Source organism: Coloeus monedula (assembly GCF_965178545.1).
Source record: "Coloeus monedula genome assembly, chromosome: 3".
Lineage (NCBI taxonomy): Eukaryota > Metazoa > Chordata > Aves > Passeriformes > Corvidae > Coloeus > Coloeus monedula.
In genome coordinates, this window is record NC_138783.1 from 95,180,817 (window position 1) to 95,203,283 (window position 22,467).

The 22,467-nt window shown below is 44.5% G+C and overlaps 2 protein-coding genes across 3 annotated transcripts in view; one reads left to right on the forward strand and one right to left on the reverse strand.

The window, feature by feature from the left end:
* Nucleotides 1-9,231, reverse strand: part of COL4A2 (collagen type IV alpha 2 chain) — a 145,858-nt gene extending 136,627 nt beyond the window's left edge. Inside the window, exons 1-3 of one of the 2 annotated variants that reach the window (XM_082277674.1) lie at nt 9,173-9,231; nt 8,779-8,882; nt 8,582-8,642 (exon numbers count right to left, since the gene is read on the reverse strand). In XM_082277674.1, the coding sequence (XP_082133800.1) occupies nt 8,582-8,642; nt 8,779-8,822 (105 nt within the window). In that variant the 5' untranslated portion in view covers nt 8,823-8,882; nt 9,173-9,231. Of the gene's footprint in view, nt 1-8,581; nt 8,643-8,778; nt 9,021-9,172 lie in introns of those variants that run through there. The other variant, XM_082277675.1, reaches the window with a different exon arrangement.
* A 72-nt stretch (nt 9,232-9,303) lies between these two features.
* COL4A1 (collagen type IV alpha 1 chain) overlaps nt 9,304-22,467 on the forward strand; it is a 120,669-nt gene continuing 107,505 nt past the window's right edge. Inside the window, exon 1 of the mRNA XM_082277676.1 lies at nt 9,304-9,628. Within this exon, the coding sequence (XP_082133802.1) occupies nt 9,566-9,628 (63 nt within the window). The 5' untranslated portion in view covers nt 9,304-9,565. The remainder of the gene's footprint in view (nt 9,629-22,467) is intronic.

Sequence of the window (22,467 nt, forward strand, 5' to 3'; positions counted from 1 at the left end):
GTAAGGCAAATATATTTGGACCTGTGCAAAATTTAAAAAATACATGGTAGGTTTAGTATCATAATGCATAAAGGCTTCCTCTGGTAAAACAAAAAATTGCTACATAATAAAACTCAGATGTCCTACCTTAAATGCTCAAGGAAAAACAATGTTGAATTTCTGAAACTGCTTCAGCTACTTTCAGAGAGTAAGGTGAAAAAACAACGAGATCATTTTATCACATGACAGTTTACCTTGTCAGGGTTCTTGTTTCTCAGTATCAACATTTTAACTCAGAGGATTCTGGGAGGCTGACAGAACTCCGTCTATTCTGCTACCAAATGCAGCATGACTGTATGACACGTCAGTTAATAACTCAACAAAATAGTATTAACTTGAATATATTATAGTAAATATTCTTTGAGCATAATTCTGATCTGTAAAGAAGAAAAAGTGAGTAAAGAACCTATGTGTGACTTTGCACGGAGAGTTTAAAAAACATGGCCACACACAAGAACCTCTTGTCATCATCATTAACTTCAGGGAGATACAGTATTTTGCTTTTGTTGTAACCTGTCTTTTGTCCTTGCATGAGTAACTTGAATCAGTTATATGATATACAGGATATGACTGTATACAAAGAATAGACTCTCTAATTTTTTCCACACAGACATAGCACAAATGACTCTTAAAGAAATCTTTGAAGAAAGAATGATTAATTAATAAACTAGAATCGGTATCAGTTTCATAGGCATGGCAGAAAAAAAGAATTTAAAGGAAGAATTTGAAGAGTAACAAAGAAAAGAGACATTTAAGAAACTCTCTTATTGATGAGTGGAGCAGACAGCACACAAGAAAGCAGGGACCAAAAATAGGGAATTTAAAGCTATCAACCATGACTACATCTCCATGTGTGGAATACTGCTGTGAACGTGTTTGTCTGTCTGGCATCATATGACACTGATGGGGGAAGTCATGGCTCTTCAAAAAAACATAAATTCCCACTCAGGCAGCCATCCTGCTGCCCATCTACAACATGATACAAATTCTGTGACCCTCATCATTGAAACACCACTGCCAGACCAAAACATGGCTTTGATGTTGGTGAAAATGAGTAGCCTTGCCTTAGGCAGCTGCCACCTCCTTCATTCAGGATTTCTCATAGCTTTTTAAAAGAGCTGCCTGTCAGCTCCGTGACTGAACATAGAAGGAGTCCTTTCTAAACTACCCAACAATTCTTCCAGGGTTCAAAGAAATTTTGAATAAAGGAATCAGATGGGCTAGGAGGGTCCCCAAAGTGCTAGCAATTTTTTCAAGGTACAATTATTCTGTTGGATTTTCATATGGAACACCACTCTTATTCAAAGATGGGCTCAGTTGTACACTTACCCAATCAGACATAAATAAGCCATGTCTGCCGGTATGGATATACCTCAAATGAAGTTGTTCTAAATTAGGATTGCAATGCATCTTTTTGAGGAATCTCCTAGGCTGTTTCTGAAGCAACCCACAGGTAGGGAGCCTGGATTTCCAGGAAGAGGTGGATTCACTTTGCATGCACTAAGTAATGTGGCAGATGAAATCAATACATCAGATTGATGCCTCATTCCTAGGTCACCTGGGCAGTATGCCTGCCCTATCACATTTTTCCCACTGTGATCCCAGTGTCTACATTTACAGTGGACGTATTAAGCAGGATGGGCCAAGTGATTACTCCACCCTGGCTTCTTTCAGCCTGGAAATCCTGTGTTAATGTAGAAAGTCGTCCTGTTTCAACCAGACAAAACTTTCCAGATGGAATAAAACAGGACACATCTGGGAAAACCTGGATGTGAGATAGCCCAGAGCATTGACACATTTTAACTTAGCACAGTAACTCAGGCACCCATGTCAGCAATCTAATTTCACTATGAAACCAATAGAAGTAGTACATAGTACTGTTGGTTTTATTTTCTCTTTTAAAAATTATTGCTTTGCCCACTTTGATGACATCCCTCCATGATATATCCCCTTGCAATCTCACAGAAGTGAAGAGAATCTCATGCACTACTTCAACTGTTTTCTTTCTATATTTCTATATATGGTCTCCTTTTAAAATGACAGTTGTGATCTGTTATTTGCTGTTATTTTTGCAAATGTTATTCAAACTTATTTTCTCTCAATTTTCTTTCTTTGATCTGACAGTTATTTCCTTCTTTGCTGGGATTCTATTGCTCCCACCTAAATATAACTTGGAAAAAATAAATTTTTGTTAGAGGCAGTTTAAAAAATATACTAAGAGGGCACCAATAAAGTAATCAAATGTTACAAAATTACTTAGGGAAAAGTGTGCTTTGGGGAAGACAAAAGGACAAAAATCAGCATTAGCACAAGATACATTCTCTGAAGAGGAAAAAAAACAAAACCAAGAACTATATTTTTGTTGTAATATATATACAGGGACAGAAAGGGAGAAGAAACCTGCAAACTTGGTTGAACTTCAGGTAGTTAATACTACTTAATTTTATTTAAGCCATGTGAATTCTTAAATCTACAATTCAGAGGAGTTCCAAAGTTATTTGAGGCCTTTAACATCACTATCCAGTGTACACCGAAGAGTGCTAAAGATAACTGTGCCTGATCGACTCCATCTGGCTGGCTGTCCTGGCACTTCCATTCAGGGACTTCTCTTCCTTAGTTCTTAAAGCCTGCAACCAGCATCCTCTTCTCTTGCCAGAGACACCATTTTTTTCTCTCCCAGTTCTCTAATATCCTAAACATCCTCCTTCTTTTTCTTCCTCTCATTTCTTTTTCTGGTGAGAAACATCCATGTCTCCCTAACAGCCAGCAGCAGCCTGCCAGGCAACACATTCAGTCAAACTCTCAAACTTCTGCTCTTACTCTCTTCCTCTTTCCTGGCCTTTCCTTAATCTCCCTTCCAATTTCTTCCTATGTAGAATTTTTTCTCATTCAACACCACTTATGTCCAGCAGCTGTAACTCATTCACATATATACTGATGTCAAAGTCACCAGCTCTCCCTGTCTCATTACAGACCTGGTCCTACAGACTCTAATAACTTGTAACAGTTTTTTTAATTCAAGATAATAAAACAGTAACATTAGCACATTGATCTGTGTAACAAATAGGAGAATATTCAGTGTGACAAACAGGATTACAATATAAAGAATATGACTGCCAGCAACTCTGGCAATTATTCAGGTGCTGCTGCTTCCCACAGACCCCCACTTTGTCACTTTGCAAACGTATTTGACCAGAGCTGCCAGTGCAAGGAGCAAGCCCAACCCTCCTCCCACCCCCAGCTGCCTGCTTCCAGTCCCATGCCAGCCCAAGTTTCTATGAATACAAGTGATGATCTGACTCAGGATAAAGTTAGTTCTCACCCCTCTTCTCTTTTGGGGTAGTGATTAGTATAAACAAGGAATTTTCCAATTCAGTTCACCACATGACTACAGAAAGACCTGTGCTGGCCACAGGAAGAAAGCAGCATGCGTGGAAAACAGGATAAATATTTTGATGGCAGTGCAGCTCAATTTTTCATGGAAACATGACCAGACTTCCCCATTAACATTCACTGGGGTGTTCCATCTCCTACACAGCCACCACCTTTGGAATTACTAAATCTGGGAAATCAGACCTTGAAGCAAGCCAATTTACTTTTTCAAGATTCTCTGGGAAAACCAGCATGTGGAGGAGATTCAAGCAGCCATGACCAGACCGCATCCGTTAACCGAGATATCTTGAACAACTCTTCAGTATACCTCTATTTTAACACCACAGCCTGCAGTCTACTTTAAGAACATGAAGGAGAATGAATTTAGTCCATGCTATAGCTAAAACTCAGGTATCATGCTATGCACACTACAACACAACTTCATAAAAGGAGGGTCATAATGCCACAGGTTTATGTCAACTGATCCCAGTAATATCATTACTGGGCATAAAACATTCACAGTATCACCAGCCTGCTCTGGTTTCAGTAGCACATGGTAATTTTATCATCCATTCAGCACTATGCAGCAGAACAATGTTTGTATCTAAATGAGGCAAAGACAAGCAGCACATGACATTTAAGGTCCTCACTCCTGTCCCTTCTTATAGGGCTGTGGGTCCCCAGCCTGACAGCTCTTGCTCAGGCATGATGTGGAGAGATCAACCATCCACGCAGACTGACGGGCAAGCACTACACACCAACTGCAGCTGGAGTGCAGGATTATTGTGTGTCACAACACCTGCTGCAAAAGCCTAGGACTTCCCATTCCTTAACGCAGTATTCCATCTCACCACAAAGATGTGGCCTATCATCACACATCTATATGGAGTGTAAAGTCATAAAGTTGCAGACAGTAGGATTAAAATATAAGTGGGATAGCTTTTGAAAAAATGTAATCAAGGTCCCGCTAGCACATGACCACTGAGCCTTACCCACACTTGTGGCTGACCAATAAATGCAGCCACAAGCCAAGCCTTACCAACCTCAGTTTTCTATATTCAAGCCTGATCCAAAATTTATTCCCATTAATGATAATCTTTCCATTAAACTCACCAAGCTTTGTAATAGGTAAATGCCGCACTCTCCTATACATTATCTCTCATGTCTTTCACATCCTTGTGACAATGATGCAAGAGCAGTGTAATTAAATCCAACATGTTAGTAAGTTCTACTTGTATCAACAACTCAGGTAGATAGCTGCAACCACCTATACAGTGCATAACAACTATTTTTGGATTTAACTATTTTATTTAAACAACAATTTATTTATAAACATGCCTCTGACTTGTAGAAATAAGCTACACAGTCCTCAGATGTAACTGAAGACATTTCACCTGCAGATTAACTTTACCAAAGTACTCTTTGGTATCTACAGCACAGCATTTTTGGTGCCTTTCATACAAAAATAAAGAAGTTGTTGGGTTTGTGTTGGAGGTTGGGGTTGTTCCTTTTGTTTTCTTTCTCTCAGGGAATTTTCTTCCATCTGTTGCTGAGAGACAATAACGACCGGTACTTAAGAGAGACAAAAGAAGTAGCCAGGGTTCAGGGGAAGGGTGCTGCTGGCTACTCTCTTAGGTGAGGGGTTTCTCTTGGAGGGTCAGAGATACCGTGAGATTTGGGTTGGGGGGAAGGGGCTAAGCACAGCTCCTAGCTCTCTCTTGCTCTCAGCATTGGAGGAGGATGGTCAAGCTGTTGCTCACTGGGGGGAGAATTCGCTGCTGCCACTGGAGCCCAGCCCTGTACTGCTTCTCCTGCTGTGGGTGAGTCTTTGCTTGTGAGAGCAGCCATTGAACTGGGACCTTATTGGCACCCTGCCTCACTGGAAAGGACCCTTGTCAGCTGTTTGGGTGCCTCAGAGGAAAAGACTGGGATCCTGACTTTTTGAAAGTTTGAAAGACAGGTGTCTGCCAAGGAAGGAGGGAACCTCCCTTGGAATGAAGAATACGACCCCCTGTATTGGTTTTGCTCGGCCTGGTTTTTGGTAGCAGGGGGGCCACAGAGGTAGTTCCTGTGAGAACCTCCTGGAAGTTTCCACCATGTCCAGCAGAGCCAGTCTCTGATGGCTCTGAAAGATGGACATGCTGCTGGCCAAAACTGGGCCAATGAGAGGTTGGTAATGCCTCTGTGATGACATATTTAAGAAGAAAATCGAAACAAAGTCACAAGGTTTTGGCTTCTAGTCAGAGAAGAGGAGGAGGTGAGAACATGTGAAGGAAAACAACATGGCGACACCAAGGTCAGTGAAGAAGGAGGGGCAGGAGATGCTCCAGGCGCCGGAGTCAAGATTCCTCTGCAGGCCGTGGTGCAGACCATGGTGAAGCAGGTTGTCCCCCTGCAGCCCATGGGTCTATGGGGGATGCAGAGATCCACCCACAGCCCGTGGGGAAGGTGCTCACACTGGAGCAGGTGGATGCCTGGAGGAGGCTGTGATCCAGTGGGAGACATGGTGGAGAGAGAGGCCCCTGCTTCCAGGCTGGAGCAGCCTGTCCTTGGAGGACTGTACCCCGTGGAAAGAGAGCCACGGTGCAGCAGTTTTGGGAGGGCTGTGTGCCCATGGGAGGGACTCATGTTGCAGCAGGTGCGGTGTGGCTGCTGCTCGTGAGAGCAGACTCATGTTGGAGAGATTTGCAGAGAACTGTCTCCTGTGGGAGGGAGCCCACAGCCTCACAGGGGAAGGACTCCTCACCCAGAGCAGTAGAAGAAAATCGTGGTGATGGACTGACCAAACCCCCATGCCCTGTCTCCTGTGCTGTCGGTGAGAAGGAGGGAGGGGCTGGGGGGAAAAGGTGTTTTTAAGGGCTTATTTTATTTCTCATTATCCTCCTCTGAATCTGTTAGCAATAAATTCACTTTGTAAGTTTAAGTTGAGCCTGTTTCACCCTTGAAGTGTTTTCTCCTGGTCCGCATCTCAACTAATGAAGCCCTCGTTAATTTTTTTTCCCCTCTCTTCTCTGCCCAACTGTTGCAGGGGAGGGTGAGCAAGCGACTCTCATGGGTGCCTGGCATTGGGCCAGTGTCACGCCATGCCACCCCCTTCCCTACTAATTATTATAACTTTGAAATTAAGGGGCTTTCAGGCAAAGATGTGGGAAAAGTAAGAGCAGCTCTTTACTACTGTGTGCATGTATAACAAGATAAACAAATAACAACAATGGCAGCAACAACAAACAAAACCAGAAACCCAGGAGCAGCCTTCTCTCGGCCACAGGCACCTTCTCCTTCGGTGCAGTTCCGCTCGCAGCCGGCAGGGGCGCTGGTGGCTCCCGGCCGGGCAGGTGCAATGGCTCCCCCCGGCTGCAGGGGGCGCTGTGGCGAGAGCTCGGCCGTCTCTCTGCACATGGATGATGGCGGACGCAGCCGGCGGAAGGGATGGGGAAGGGGCTCCCTCTACAAACCCCCAGGGGCAGTCGCTCCCGGTGCCCCAACCGATGGCAAAAGGAGCTGTAGCAGGAACCTCGGAAGCAGCAAGCTGGAACGGCAGAGGCGAGCAAAATCCCAGAGTATTAAATGAGATGTATCAGAAGCTCCACAGCTGTAGCAGGAACTGTGGGGTGTGCGGGGCTACAGTGTAGGAAAAAAAAGCCCGAGGTAACAGCAGAAAGCAGCGTGTCTGGGCAGCAGCAGTTGGGCTCCTCTGCAGCAGCTGCCGCACACAGCCAGGGAGGTGCGCCCTCTGGGAAGGAGGAGGGGGTTGGTGTCTTGGGTATGGTTTTTTATGCCATGCCTTTTTGGGGTTTTTTTTGTTTGTTTCAGGGGTGGTCACTTCTTCCCCCCCATACCCTGGCTCTGGGAGAATCATAATGAGTGAGAGCCAGACCGGAGTTTCCAGCAACAGTCGGGGTCGGGGTGAGGGGCAGCTCCTTCCTTCTGGGTGGGCTTTTTGGCTGGCATATGGTGGTGACATGCAGCTGGTGTCCCTGACTAGGGATATTGCTGCTTTGTGGGTTTTGCCTGTTTCTTTTTGTTTCTTTTCCTTTGGCACTGTGACTGGGCTTGCTGGCTAGCTTCTCTCCTTCTCTGCTTTTGGGGAGCCCAGAGCCAGTGTGGGCCACACCAGGACCTGGGAACACCCCGTTCCCTGCCAGGGGCCATCTCCTCTGCACAGCCCAGACCCAGGGACCAGCCACTGCTGCTGAGATACCCTGGGGAGGGATTCCCCACTTAGCCCTGCTGTTCTCTGCTGCAGTTTCAGGGCATCTTGCTATAGTGTAACCCAACACTCAGTGCCTGCCGGGACACCCCACAGTTCCTGCTACAGCTGTGGAGCTTCTGATACATCTCATTTAATACTCCGGGATTTTGCTCGCCTCTGCTGTTCCAGCTTGCTGCTTCCGAGGTTCCTGCTACAGCTCCTTTTGCCATCGGTTGGGGCACCGGGAGCGACTGCCCCTGGGGGTTTGTAGAGGGAGCCCCTTCCCCATCCCTTCCGCCGGCTGTGTCCGCCATCATCCATGTGCAGAGAGACGGCCGAGCTCTCGCCACAGCGCCCCCTGCAGCCGGGGGGAGCCATTGCACCTGCCCGGCCGGGAGCCACCAGCGCCCCTGCCGGCTGCGAGCGGAACTGCACCGAAGGAGAAGGTGCCTGTGGCCGAGAGAAGGCTGCTCCTGGGTTTCTGGTTTTGTTTGTTGTTGCTGCCATTGTTGTTGTTTGTTTATCTTGTTATACATGCACACAGTAGTAAAGAGCTGCTCTTACTTTTCCCACATCTTTGCCTGAAAGCCCCTTAATTTCAAAGTTATAATAATTAGTAGGGAAGGGGATCATATTCTGCATTGCAAGGGAGGTTCCCACCTTCCTTGGCAGACACTTGTCTTTCAAAACAAGACAGTTTGTTTCACTATCACTTTAACAAAGTACCCAATTTGAGCAAAATTAACAGTGGAATATTTCAAACAACCTGACTCTTGAAGCATTATGCTTCTCTGCTAAACATCATTTTGTTGAAGGCAGCAATCTGTAAGGTTTGCAGAAATGATTTGTTAGTTGTTTCTTTTAATAGAAAGACAGATAAGCCATCTGGCAAAGAAAATGCAGTTCCTCACTTATTGGTACCAAGGAAACTGCTTTTTCCTCCTCTCCTCAATAAAAGTCGTAAGACGTTTTACTTACAGCGTCCACTTTGACTGCTGACAGCAAAACTTCTATCAGGATCAGCAGAAGCCCCGTATCCCTGCAGAGAGAGGTGAATAAGGACGATATGGTCTTAAACTAGCGCAAAACAAGCACGTGATAACACTCTGCAGTTAAAGGTGACAATACGACTTTAAAAAGTTATTTCCAAAAGCCTACCGAGCGGAATTACTTACTGACAAAGGAAAATACGTGCACTGGGAAGCTGCGAGATGTCCATTTTCGCTCCTTCCCCGGCCGGGGGCTCGGCTCAGGGCCCCCTCCCGCCGGACGGCCACTCCTGCAAGGCAGAGAAGAGCCCGCTTGTAACGCCGCTCCCCGCGCCGGAGGTCTCCAGGCTCGGCGACGCCGCTGCCGGAGCAGGGAGCGGCCCCACCGGCCGGGCCGTGCCGGGCTCCGAGCCGGGGGAAAGAGGGGGCTATCGCGTCGCTCCCGGCGCGGCGCACAGAGCGGCGTCCTCCCGGCACGGAGCCACCCGCGGGGGCGCGGACCCCGACGGGCCAGGCAGAGCCAGCGCCCCCGGCCCTTCCCCGCCCCCTTCCGCCGCCCGGCCCCGCGCCCGCTCCGCACCGCGCTGCCGAGCCGAGCCGTGCCGAGCCGTGCCGTGCCGTGCCGTGCCGTGCCCTCCCGGGCGGCCGCAGCGGCGTGCGGCGAGGAAGCGGCGCGCCTCCCCGCTCCGCCCGCGCCCCCCCGCGGCCCACCACCCACCCGCGGCGGGGAAGAGGAGACGCAGGAACTGCGGCCAGCGGGCGAGGTTGCGCCCTCTTAGGGTCCCCGCCCGGGGGGAAGGAGAAGGGGAGCTGCCACCGCCCATCGAGTCCTTGGAACCCGAGGCATTCGAAGGCGCCGCGGCCGCGACGGAGGGGAGAGACTCGCATGTGGGGCCGGCCCCGCGGAGCCCCACTCTGAGTCGCCGGCACCCCGCCGCCCAGGGACTGACGGCGCGGTGCAGTGCGCGGCAGCATGCGGCTCTGGCTGGGCTTCGGGCTGCTGCTGAGCGCCGAGCTCAGCGCCGTGTCCGCCGCGGTGAGTACGCGGAGGCGGCTCCTTCGGGCTGCGCGATCGGGTGCACACGCGGGACCCTCTCACGGCGAGACGCGGGACGGGACGGGGAGCCTGCGTGGGGTGGCTCGGGGCCTCCGCTCTCGGAGCGCTGGGGCAGCCAGGTGGGCTTCGCGCGGATGCCCGGCTGCCCCGCCCCTCCGCGGGGCTGCGCCCGCTCGCCGGCTCTCCGCGGGCGCGGAGCGAGGCGGCCGGCACCGCGCGGGGATGGCAGCGGGGGCCCGGCGGGGACGGGCCCCGCAGCGCTCTCCCTGTCCCACGGCCCGGCACGGAGCGCCGCTGACTGCGGAGGGAATAAAAAGCACGCACCCACCCGGGACTGAAAAGCAGCGAGTTGTGTTTCCACGGTAAAAAATAATTAAAAAAAAAAGTGAAAAATAAATAATATTAATATGAATAATAGTTTAGTGTTGGCTGCTTGGATTCAAAGTGCTGTGCACGCTGCCTTTGACCCCGCGCGATGGGCAGTAGCAGCAGGCTGGGGACTGGGAGGGATCCTAATGTTAATGGTTAAAGTTGAATTTTGGCATCTTTCCGGATGGAACTAGATTGTGGCATAGACTTGTAAAATCGAAAGCATGCAAGTAGTCTGAAAGTTTTGCTAAGGGAGCTAATTTTATCGCTGTGATAATAGCTACTAGCTGTCCTTAAGTTTAAAGGACTCTCTTTCCTGGCGCTCCTGAAGTATTTGGGCAGTTCCTTCTGTACCTCTAAGTAAAGGGCAGTTGATATAAGAATTTGAAATAGGTTATCTTTTTGTGTCTCCTTGTTTCCTTGCATTTGGTTAGGTTGATACTGTATTAGTGAAATTCAGGAGTGCAGAAAACTTGTCAGTAGATTTAGACACATGGGTTTTTGTCATGCTTCCTACCATAAATTTAAGATCTTGTATTAACATTTCAATCAACAATGGAAATATGGGAAAAGGTTACTTTAAGCTTTTCTGCAATTTCAGATGAAATTAAGTCCTATAATGAATTTTGATACCTCTCTGTGACCAATGGGATGCCTTGAATCAACTGAAGTAAGCAATGCACTGAACTACTGATGTCTTGTCTGTTGCTCCTAGGTTGATAACATCAGGCTTACTTTGATTGCAATAAATCACTCAGTAGTGAATTCTCTTAGGCAATTCACCCATCACTTGGCATTAAGCTGATTAAACTGTATTCCCTTGAGGTCCTAATTAATTTTAATTAATTAGAATATTTTGAAGTAACTTATTTACATTTAAGTTCTGAATTTGGTATGTCTAGAGATATAAATACGTATCTGTAAGGTACATTCCCACCTTGTGCTGTAAAGTGAAGTCATTGGGTAAACCATGACTTTCAATCAAAGACACAAAACTGTGTAGGGAAGAGGTGCTTATTAAAAGAAGATACAAACTTTAATCAGTTGTACAATTTAAGCTCTTCTGTAGCAACTGTGAAGAGGCTCTGTTCTAGAAGTGTCCTGCATGTACTGGATAAATTATTTCATTAAAATCAAGATTTCTTGAAATGTAACCTGGAGCTGTTAATTACATTATGAAACTATTCCCATTATTAACTGTTCTTTGTGGGTTGAGCTGCCTGCAGATTTACAGTTCCTCGTCAGTGCCACCAGGAAACACAAGTATGCAGTGGAAGTTCAGCTCCTTGCAGTTTTGTTGCCTTAGATAAACTTTCAGTTGTAAATGGGTGGCCCTTCAATGAATTCAGTTCTGCTGGCATTGTCCCCAGCTCCACACTGTTGCCTGTCACTAGCAACCACTCAAAAGATGATGGAGATGGCTGTTGGCCTGCACCACACCAGGTGTGGGTGGTGATCAAGGGGCTTCTCTTTGGAGATTCTTGAGCCAGGCTGATGCCTGTGCATGATTAAGGCAGGGTGGTGTGAAGCACTCTACACCTGGGCAGGACCTCTTCTGCTTTTGGAGAGTTGACAGAGCTGACCCCGCTCTCACATGGTCCTTAGATGAACATGTTCCCACTGTTTACATTTAAAGAGTAGTTGTATTAGCAGAAGTTTGTGTGGTAGGGAAGGTTGTAGCAGTACTTTTTTGCAATAGGCTGAATGGAGCAACCACTTTTCTCCAGAAAAAAAAAAAAATGCTGGCTCCTTTCTTCCCCAAAGTAGCTTTTATTGGCTAGTCCTGTTTTGTGGTTTGTTTTTTTTTTTTTACAACAGTTGTGCAGCCACAGTCTTCTTAATTGTCCCATGGCCTTCATCACAGAATTGGTGAGGCTGGTGGGCACCTTGGAGATCATCTCGTCCAACCCCCTGCTCAGAGCAGGGACACCTACAACAGGCTGCTTAAGGCTTAGTCCCACTGAGTTTTAAATGTGTCCAAGGATGGAGACTGCTCAGCCCCTCTAGGCAACCTGTGTCAGCACTTAGTCACCCTTACAGTAAATGTTTCTTCATATGTGCACTGTGGTTGTTCTGAGGTACCTAACTGAGGCTTGAGACCGTGCCTGTGTGCACAAGCGTGGCAGCAGCTCATGCTCTGCTGGTGGTGGTGATCCTGCAGTCTGTCAGGGCTGACAGAGTGAAAAATTGTTTTTATCTCTGACATATCTGTGATTAAATACATACAAGGAGGTTTGGAAGGACTCCTCTGACAGAGGCATTTGACATAGCAAAGCCAGCCAGCTACTGTCATGATCATGTGCCTCAGTACAGAAAGAGGGAGCTTCTCTGTTGCAGCTCTCACTGGTTTTAATGTGGTACTATAAGGTGCATCCAGATGTGACACTGGAAGTTTAGTGTTCTTTATTTTGACCAATTATAATTAAAATATTAGTTATAGCTAATCCGGGCTTTTGTGCTGTTCTGTGTTCTTCTCAGGAGATTAATTTTCAGCTTACAATGAGAGCAGAGTGGAAGACAGGGCAGCAGATTAAGATGTTTCCAGGTCAAGATAAGAGACTGCTCCCATGAGACAGTTACAGGAGAAGCTTGTTTTGATTGATCTCTGCAGGGGTTCTCATTTCTGACACTCTTCAGGCTGCCATTTCCTTTGGAGAAAGTCTATTTCCTAACATTAGTACTGCTCAGTTGAGAGTTGACAATGCCATGGAAATCCCGGGTTCACGTTTTGGTACCTTGTCCTTGCTGCTGCAGTGCTGGTCCTTGTGCTTTGTGCAGTGGAGTGAGATCTTCAGCTGCACTTGAGCCCCGGGTTGAGTCGCCTTCCACAGAAATGGACTGGCTGCCATGTAATGTTGGTGGAATGAAGGAGGTCTCCTGGCCACCACTGCTCAGCAGTGGGCTTAGCATTCTCTCCAAGTTCCCAACCCATCCCTGTTTTCTGCTTCTAGTCTTGGTGAAATGGGTGCTGGGACAGAGCTGAGAGCAAGCTCTATGGAGCTAATAGGGAAAGGCATGCCAAAACAGTGATAAAAGCATGCATAAGTTTTTCCACAAGGGCAGTGCTGATTCCACTAGTCCTACTTGAGCTGAGTGTGTGGTGGCAACTGGGGATGCACTGGTGTGAGGCCAGGAGGTTCCTGTCCCTGGGTAAGCCCTGTATGAAGAGTGGTGCCCTGTACGTGGCCAGGCAGAGACAGCTCTGCTGTGTTGCCCTCATGCCTTCCTTGCATCACCTCTCCTGTTTTTACATCATATTTGGGAATGCATTCTGACACATGCAGTTAAAAGCCAAAAGCAAAAAGAATGTAATTGCTTCCAACTAATCTGAACAATTTTTCTATTCTCTTTTCATTAAAAATGTGATTTACTGAAAATTGAGATGAATGGGGCACATAAGCCAAGAGCAAATAAAAAGAATGACATGGGCTTTTGGTTTGTGGTTGAACAGAAGTATGACTGAGTCTGAATCACTGGTAGCACTTCACCTGGGTGTGCTTAATGAAGTAAGGCAAGGTTGGGCAGCTGCCTTCATGTCAAGGACTGCCACTGTCTTTGATGCTGAAACACCTATTCCTCGAGGCCATCTGACACCCTTGTCCCTGAATGTCCTCAAGGACTTGACAATACCAAGAGCATGTTTAAGAAACCCTGGTAAGTGTTAATTTAGGAGGGAGATACAGTCACTCTGGTTCCAAAAATATGGCCAGAAGGGGAGACCTAAATGATTTCTAATGAGTGAAGATTTTCTCGGGCTAGAAGGCTTCAGAGAAAAACATAAGTGGGTTTGGTTGCCCCTGCCAGGCTATGGTGGGGTGTGGGAGTCTGAAGAAGACAAGTGCAGTGCTCCCTTCCTCCTGTTGGAGCAAGATGTCTTGTCAGGAAGAGGTGTAGGATCTGGGATGGCTGAGGATGCACCAGAGAGGGTCATGAGAGCTTGGGCAGGAGGGTGGCCTTCCAGCCTGTGGTGAGCAGTGCTGGCTGGGGAAGTGGCGGAGTGGTGGGTGTGGGTTCACCTGTTCACCCTCGGCATTGGGGGATTATTACTCAATATATATACACAGAAAAGTGTGCATATATTGAGCAATATGGGCACTTCTGGGGCAAGAGGACAGGCCTGGTGACTCCTTGGTCCCAAAGGAATGTTTTTATATCTGTTATCCTTTCTGCCAACTTCCCCTCTCCCTTTGGCCACTTCTTCTACAGCATCATGGCATGGGGTGCTGGAGGTGGGAGAGAAGGGCAGGCTTTTTTGGAAACACATACCTGCCTGCTGCTAGTTGTGTTGGTGAACACAGTCCCTGAACCTCCTTGAGCAGTCAGTCCTGACTCATCTCCACAGACTTTGCTCCTGGAGTCAGCTGTTGAGTGTCAGCATACGCAAGTGCACTCATGGACTATCATTTCAAGTTGCACAGTTTTTGCTTCTGAGTGTTTGTATCAAATGCGTGCAGGACTACTGCAATGTTTCATTGCAACTTGTCCATTTGGTGTTTATAATCCTGGATATCATTAGGTTGTACAATGCCTGAGGTTATGCTGGATGTATATTCTGTCAGTTGCCTTGATTATGTAGAGCAATGTAGGAGAGCTGCTGCAGGCAGCTAAGACTATTGTTTTAAAATGTCAGAAACCACCTTTAGGGATAGGCTTAGGAATATTGTTCTTTTTATAGAACTAGACTAAACAAAGGAAGATTCAACAACCTCTACACGAGAATAAATTGACTTACTTCATCAGTGTTTAAAAGTTGCATAGTATGCCCTCCCCAGAATTTCCGATGACTTTCCCATCATAAACACTTAACACCTTAACATCTTGCAAGATTTGATCAAAGAGAAGAGTTTGGGAGTGGGCTATGACCTGAATGGAAGAGCAACCTGCGGCTTTAGTGAGTAGTTGAAAGTGTGAAGTACTGCTGCAATGTAATGATGTTTGTGAGAAGATAAATTTTTGATTTCTCTTGGTTGTGACTGGCTGGAATTATTCTTGGTGATTTAATACATCAAAAGAGTATGTGGGATTAATAGCATGTGCATTTATATAGCATGTGCATACAGCAGTGTCTTGGACAATGTGTCAGTAAAATACAGAACAAGTTAAAACATTATCAATATGTAATTACTGCCATTATGCTGTTGTAATGTGAAGTGAGTTGCTGTAAAGAAACAGGCAAAGGTATTCTTCATAAAGAGTATAACTAGTGCAAAAAACTAGTCTGTTTTTACCCTCTGGCATGTACAAACAGTTAAAGGATGAAAAAACTGACTGTTTATCTTCCTTTATCTCTGACATATTCTCTTACAGGAGGAGGAGCTCGAATAAACTTTGTAAATTGAAAAAGAAAAGTACAGTGTATATGTTCAAAAGCACTTCAGCTTCCAGTCGCTTGTACTTCTACTACACTGTTCAGCTCAGGGCTCATTTTTTACCACTCTGATATCTCAAAATATCTCAAATATGTATTTTTTAGGAAACCCCTTAACACTGTGCATGCTTTCATTATATTTCCAATGTGAGCAAAAAATATTGTAAGCCATTAAAAAAAACTCATTTAATGTTATATTAGCTCTTCTTAGGTTAGGTGGTTGTGTGGTGGTGGTAGGAAATACCCCTTTTCACCTCTGATTTGTCAAGTTATCAAGCATCTGAAAACTTGTACTTATGGGTTCTGATGAGAATTGTTGTCCTGCTTTTATACCTGTGCTGGGATGTTTCGGTGACATCAGTGCAAGGTGCTGAGGCCTGGGTGCAGACAGCAGGTGCCATGGGACTCAGCAGCTTGGGAATCTGCTTGGGTGGAGATGAGTCAGCCTAGCCTTGCAAGCAGCAAAAAAGCTCCCTTTTTTTGGCTTGGCTTGCCTTTCAGCCACATAATAAAAAGGACATGTCCAAAAATGAAACGAGGGAAGCCAAAGAAGAGCTGGAAAAGGATAGGTTTCCTTCTTCTTGAATTTTTTTTAATGTTACCTTCATATGTAAAGAATGTTGTTCTCACACGTTCTGAAATAAACGGCATAAGATTTTCTATGAATGTTCTGACTTAATTTATTAAACGTGTAACTGTGTTTTTAGCAAAGTTATTCAGCTATTTCTGTGGAATTTCTTGTAATCTGAAGGATTTCTTTGTGTGGATTCAAGAGAATTACTAATCATCCTCTGTTCCCCTCCTTCCCTATGCTTTTTTTCTCTCTGTGTGCATCCGCTGCCTTCACCTTTACTGCTGCTGGCAGACAGCCTCTTTCTTGCAGGGTCTGAGGAAGGGTGTGCTTCTTCAACAGAACAATGTGAAGGACAAAATACAAAGTGCTGTCAAGTGTGTGGAGTAAACAAATTGCAAAGCAATAATTAGGTTTCTTTCATCTTTTTGTGGCTTTCATCTGCTTGTAGCAGTGACAGAGACCACATTTTGACCTGCAGGTTTTTAGGACAGCTGAGACAGAACCAGCAGAAGAAACTATCAGAGTTATAAAATAGAGTAATTAGTTTAATACACTGAGATTACTAGGAAAAACTAGAATAGTTTAATTAAAAATCAAGTGAGTTTGGTCATTTGCATTCAGAAGAGATGTATTTTTTGAGGGAAGACTGAAGCATGGTACAACCTATGCAATATCTTATCTGTAGATAACAATATGTACCTTTTTGAAGAACATTTCAAATGCTATAACTGGGAAACAGAAAATTTTTAGGTAAAGTCTGTCACCCCCGTGGAGATCCCTGCCCAGCTGTTACAGTGGGAGCAGAAGACATATGCTGAAGAGCTTCAGTTTGCAAACTCTGTGCTTCATCTCTGAATTGAGATAAGATGAAAGCCACAAATCAAGTCTAGATGTTGAACTTTCTTGAAAGGTGCCAGAAGTGTGGTGGTGTTCCCTATCATTGCTAGAAAAAAATTATTTGAGGCAAGTAACATTCATCTCCTCTACCACCTTTAAACACCAGTGTCCAGCCTTCTCTCTGCCTGTGTGTGTATCAGCTGCTGTGAGATTTATAATCTCTCTGGCTACATGGGAGGTCTGAGGTTTCAACCTTTCTTCTAGTCAAGATGCCCTCAATATGTCTTCTGTACATGTGGATGTTGTCTTAACACTGGGGAGTAAACCTGGTAGAGCATTTCTAAATGGTTTAGTGGGAGAAAGAGTTCTAATTCATTAATATAGTCAATAGTCAGTGCCATTTTTACATGAAGATTCTTCCTATAGATAATTCACATTGCAAATTCATAATAAAGTATGTAATCTTTCATGCAAATAATCACTAACTTAGTGGAAAATGTTTTATAAGCTGGTTCTTTTGTAGTAGATGATTTATGGGGTTCTTAGTTTAGTATACAGAAATCAGAATGAGAGGCTTTTTCTTATTTATTTTTTTTTTCCCTCTTTGTCATGACAAATGTTTCAGTTGTAGCTAAGGGATAGAGCAAATTAGCACATTTTCACTGGATAGCTATGTGCTGACTAGATATTTTAAGTCTTTTGGTCTTGTTAGTCCGGTTGTTTATCTAGTGGAAGAAAACTTGTTTTCTAGTCTACTGAAGACTTTTGTTGAAATATTTGTTAATCTAAAAGCATTGAAACAAATCCTAAGATTGTAATGAAACCCAAATAAGGCTGAAAAATTACACTGGTATGGACTGATGGGGCTGTAAAGAATAAGAACAAAAGTTTAAAGAAAAATTAGTGCATTAATAGTTTGTATTCACAGTGCACATATTAAGGGAAAAATCGGCTACATGAGGGTAGATTCAAGCATTCCAGGAATTTTCATATTGTACTTGAAGCTTGCCCCTTTTATGGCAATGGTAACTCAGTTATCTGCTAGCAGAATAAAAAAAGGATGGGTTTTGACTGCCATAAAGCCAAGATACATGTGCAAGCACTAATTGTGGCCAAAACTCAAAAGACCTTTTTAGCTGTAAATGCCTGTGTGGTTTTAGCTGTTTGTTAGAATAAGCAGGGGAATCTAAAGCTATGTAAATGCTTTTAATGTAACAGCTTTACTTGAGAAAATGATGAGTAGCTTTTTATTGAAACTTTTTTTTTTTTTAGCTGAAGTGTATTGACTGGGGCTGTATCTTTGTTAAGAACAGCTGTGTTTTTTGGAATCAGCATGGATATTTTTAGAGAAAAGCAGGGAACAGCAAGAGATATAAGTGAAAGTGAGAAGAAAGTAAAAAGCTTAACATTATCCTAGGAAGTCTCTATTTTCGTCATGTTTGGTTTTTTGTGTTTTTTAAATGGCACAGTGATTCTGAGGAGTCAAGGCTGTGTGACAGTGATTCTGAGGAGTCAAGGCTGCATGACGCATCTCCAGGGGCCAGAGCAGAAAGCAGGGCAAGAAAAAAGGTCAGGAAAAAGGGAAAGAACTAAGTGCTAGAGCCCTGTACTTTGTTTTGCTTAGCTGGACAACAGCTCTGGGAGCTGGCTCTGGCTCCTGGCCACTGCCACCAGTTGTGAGGACCCTCCAGCTGGCAGTCCCAGCCTGGAAGGGGTTGTTTCTGTGATCATTACTGGTAAATATCAGCTGAGAGAAGACTCAGACATGGATTCTGGTGCTGTCAATTCTTACGCAATGTAATTCTTCTGTCTGTGACTTTCTCTTACTATTTTAAAACTTACTTCCCAGTATGGACCTTGGCGATCCAGCAAATGTTGTACCAGTGCCTAAAGTCATTGGGTTAAATAATGTCTTGGCTCACGCCCTTGGGAATGCCAAAATAATAGTTCAAATCAGGCAGAAAAGTAGATCCATCTTTCTGGGAACATGCCTTTGAAAATGTGCTCTGATTCACGCTGGTCAGACAGAGTGGATGCTGATTTCTGATGCATTTTCCAGGAATTATGTGCTTGGTTGGGACAGAGCTTGTGATTTTAAATGGACTGGATGTGTCATAAGCATGGAAAAGCTTTGAATGTTAGCCCCTGAGATGTGCAGGCTGGCAACTGCTAACCTTGCAGTTGTAGCTCATTGCCCTCTGTCCTGTCAGGTGCAGACTCATTTCCTCAAAGCTGCTAATAATTTCAGCTTCCATTTAACTGATTTTTAGAGTAGTCAGAGGGGCTGTGAATGTGGAGAGATTTTTCTTTAGAGTATCAAGGAGACCAAAGAAGACAATGGTGACAGGACAAAGCCAAAAAACTGCACGGGTCAAAAATTACAAAGATTGTTTTGTGAGAGTGCTTCTGTGTGCTGTCATTATAAGAATCATGTTTTCTTTTTAGTGCCTTCAAATAAAATCTTTAGAGGAGCAAGCCTAGCAAGTGATTGCCTTATACCCATTTGTGTTCCCACAGCCTTTGCGAAGGTAATGTACACACTAAAATATATACCTGCTAAAAGGTGTTTGTTCTAAATGCCTTCCTTGCATTCAAAAGAACTTTCTCATCGATACCACAGAAGCTGCTGGTGCTGGAATTGATTTGGCAATGTGAAAGCCAGAGGAAAAGGTCTGTTTGATCCTCTAGATACACTACTTTGGATGCTGCCGGGTCTGCAGAAAGTGCAAGCGCGCAGAACACAAGTAGGATATTCTCAAGACCAGATGACCCTGTGTTAAGGCCTGAGATGGCATCTACATGGTCCCTGTGTAGCTGGCACATGATGGTTTTGGTCCAGAGTTTGTAAATTACCAATACTGTGCACAACTTTAATTACTCTCACAATATAAGACACATCTGTGCATTGACAGACCTGCATGTCTGGACTCTTATTTCAGTGGAAGACTTTTTATTTTTGTTCAATGTCAATACATCAATATCTTTTATTTTAATAGTGTCCTGCTGGTTACAATTAAATAGTATCAATTTAAATTGCAAAATAGAGCAGCATGCAGAACTTAATGCAATGCCAAAACAGTCTGTGTACTGAGTGTCTTCTGTTCAGCTCAGGTTTATTTTAGCTGGACTGTTATTCTGTACCACATGGTTCACAAGCAGTTCTTTGTTTTTTGTAAATCCCCATTCAACATCATGGATTAAAGTCTGAACATTCATGGCCAAAATATGAAAAGTTCTGGGTTTCCCTTCCTGGGTTCTTTTAGATGTGTGCCATGATTGGAACAGTAATGGGCAATTACATGGGACGGGTTTGCACATGGCACAGTGTGTGTCTGTATTGTCCAAGGGAAATTGTGAAATTGATTTGCATGGGAAGCTGCCCATGTGATTATGTCATATTGGGTATTGTTTTGGATAATACCCCTACTTTTCTGACAGATGTGGTTCAGCTGTCTAGAAAAATATTTCATATTTCAGAATCCAGAGATCTATAAATTGTGTCAAATCAGTCTTGAAAGCAGAATGACATTTTTGCAAAGTTGCACATACTATTGTATGAAGTACTGCTGAAAATAATTGAATGTTGCGATGTGCTTAAAACATGAGTCTCTTATATGAGTTTTTTTATACCTGAGGACAACCAATGAATTTCGGGTAAAATGTAAAGCTTTTGTCCAAGACCACTCATTAAAACAGAATTTGTAAGTTTGCGTGCAAAGTAATTTGTTTCTTGTTTGCTGTGTTTGAAAGTATAAAGTGCAGAATTCCTGTCCTTAGATTTATAGTATTAGATGGAAGCTGCATTTTTAAAATCTGAGTCACACCATGCTAAAGGCAAAGTTATGATGTACATTCATAATTAACCTATCTCATAGTTGTCACTGGTGATGGATAGTGATTTGTGTGTTTCCCTAAGTACCAATTGTTATTAGCCTGATAGCCCAATATCAAGTGGTATAATTGATAGGAATTAGTAATTTGACTAAATTTTGGTGCTGATCTTCAATATCTCACTGTCTGCAGGAATTATTTAGTGTAAAACTGGGTCTGTTTTTGGAGAAGCTGTCAGCTTCTTTAGACTGGTTATTTACCTGCCTTTGGGAAGGTGGAAAAGGGGTGAGACTGTAAAAGAGTCAAGGCACTTTGCATGTTATGATGAAGTGCTGAGGTAGCAGCTGGGTGAAGAAATAATTTCTAAGTATGTTGTCTGGGTAAGACCAACAGCTACACTTTGTCATTCCTGTGTGTGTGCCGTGCTCCCTAGGGGACAGATGGTGTTTCAGCCTGCTCCTTACACCTGCTTTACTGTGGTGCATGGAAAAGATATGCCAGCTTTTCTTTCCTGGCTGGTGCCTCCTACACATTAAGCCTTGCAGGTGAATCAGCATGATTTGCCTTTTGCTTGCTGTCAGCACCTTCATTTGAAGCTGCTGAAGCTTGGTCTGGTTGGCAGCAAGGATGTGCTCCTGCAGGACGAGTGGCAGAACCCGCTGCCTGTCATCCCACACGAGAGGCAGAGGAGTACATATCAGCTCGTGGCTGTACATCCCGAATCACACCCTTGGCAGTTGGATCTGCTTCCTGTGAGCTTGAGGATGTCCAGCGAGAGTCCATTGCTGCCTGTCCTGCCAGGGCTGGAGAGGTTTGCTCTCCTGTAGAGCCTGAAGTGGTAGCGCTGCTCGATCCCTGCCTGAAGTTGCCTTTGAAGCTGAACTCTCCAGCTGACTGCAGTAGGGAGCCACAGCAATGCCAGTTGCATCCCCTTCAAAACCTACAGGCCATGAGAAAATTGAGGCAACAAGCTGTAAAAAAGCCAGAAAATGTCTTTAAGATCTATGTGTCTTACTCTTAGGGTGTTTCAATGATTTATTTATGGCATGAGAAATTACTTTTGTCACTGAAGATTTATTACATGCAGAGAAGTAGGTTAGTGATCTTGATCAGCAGAGTAAAAATGAGTTTCATCAGCTTGGTTGTCTGAGGATGATTTTATCTTAACAGGCCTACAGATGGAAAATAGAGTCTGGTCAGATGTTCATTGCCTATTTTCCTCCCTTATAACCAGCCTTGCCCTGTTCCCTAAACTGAAAGTCCAGTGTCATGTCTACAATCACTTCATTTTTTCATGTTTGTTTCATTGTTGGGGCTTAGTGATGATGAGCCTATCATAATTTCCTAAAAACTCAGTCAATTAAAATATAGCACATGAAAATATATGCTATTGTCTAATATTGGGAAGCCATTAAAAGCTTCTGGATGTGTTGACAGGTGTAGTGATCAAGGTAAACTACCAAGGGAAAAGTGTCTCCTCAGGCTCTTGAATGAGTCATCAAAGAGATTCTTTTTTAAAATAATAAAGACATTTACAAAGAGACATCCTCTAGAATGTTATCAGTAGAGTACAAAACAACCTTTTCTATATAGTTTGGCTTAATTTTTCCCACTGTTAAGTGAGCACTTCAAGCTAGCTTTAAAGGTGGTGGATGTATTTTTGGTACCCGAAGATTTTCTCCTTGTTCTAACTCCTCTTAACATTGCAAAGGAGACGGATTACTGGGTGGTCTTTTAGTCCAGAGGTGATTGCAGGAAGAGAAACTAAGAATGTAAGGTTGACTGAAACCCAAAAGTTTTGTGGCTGTACCCAGCAGGTGTATTATTTGTATTATTTCT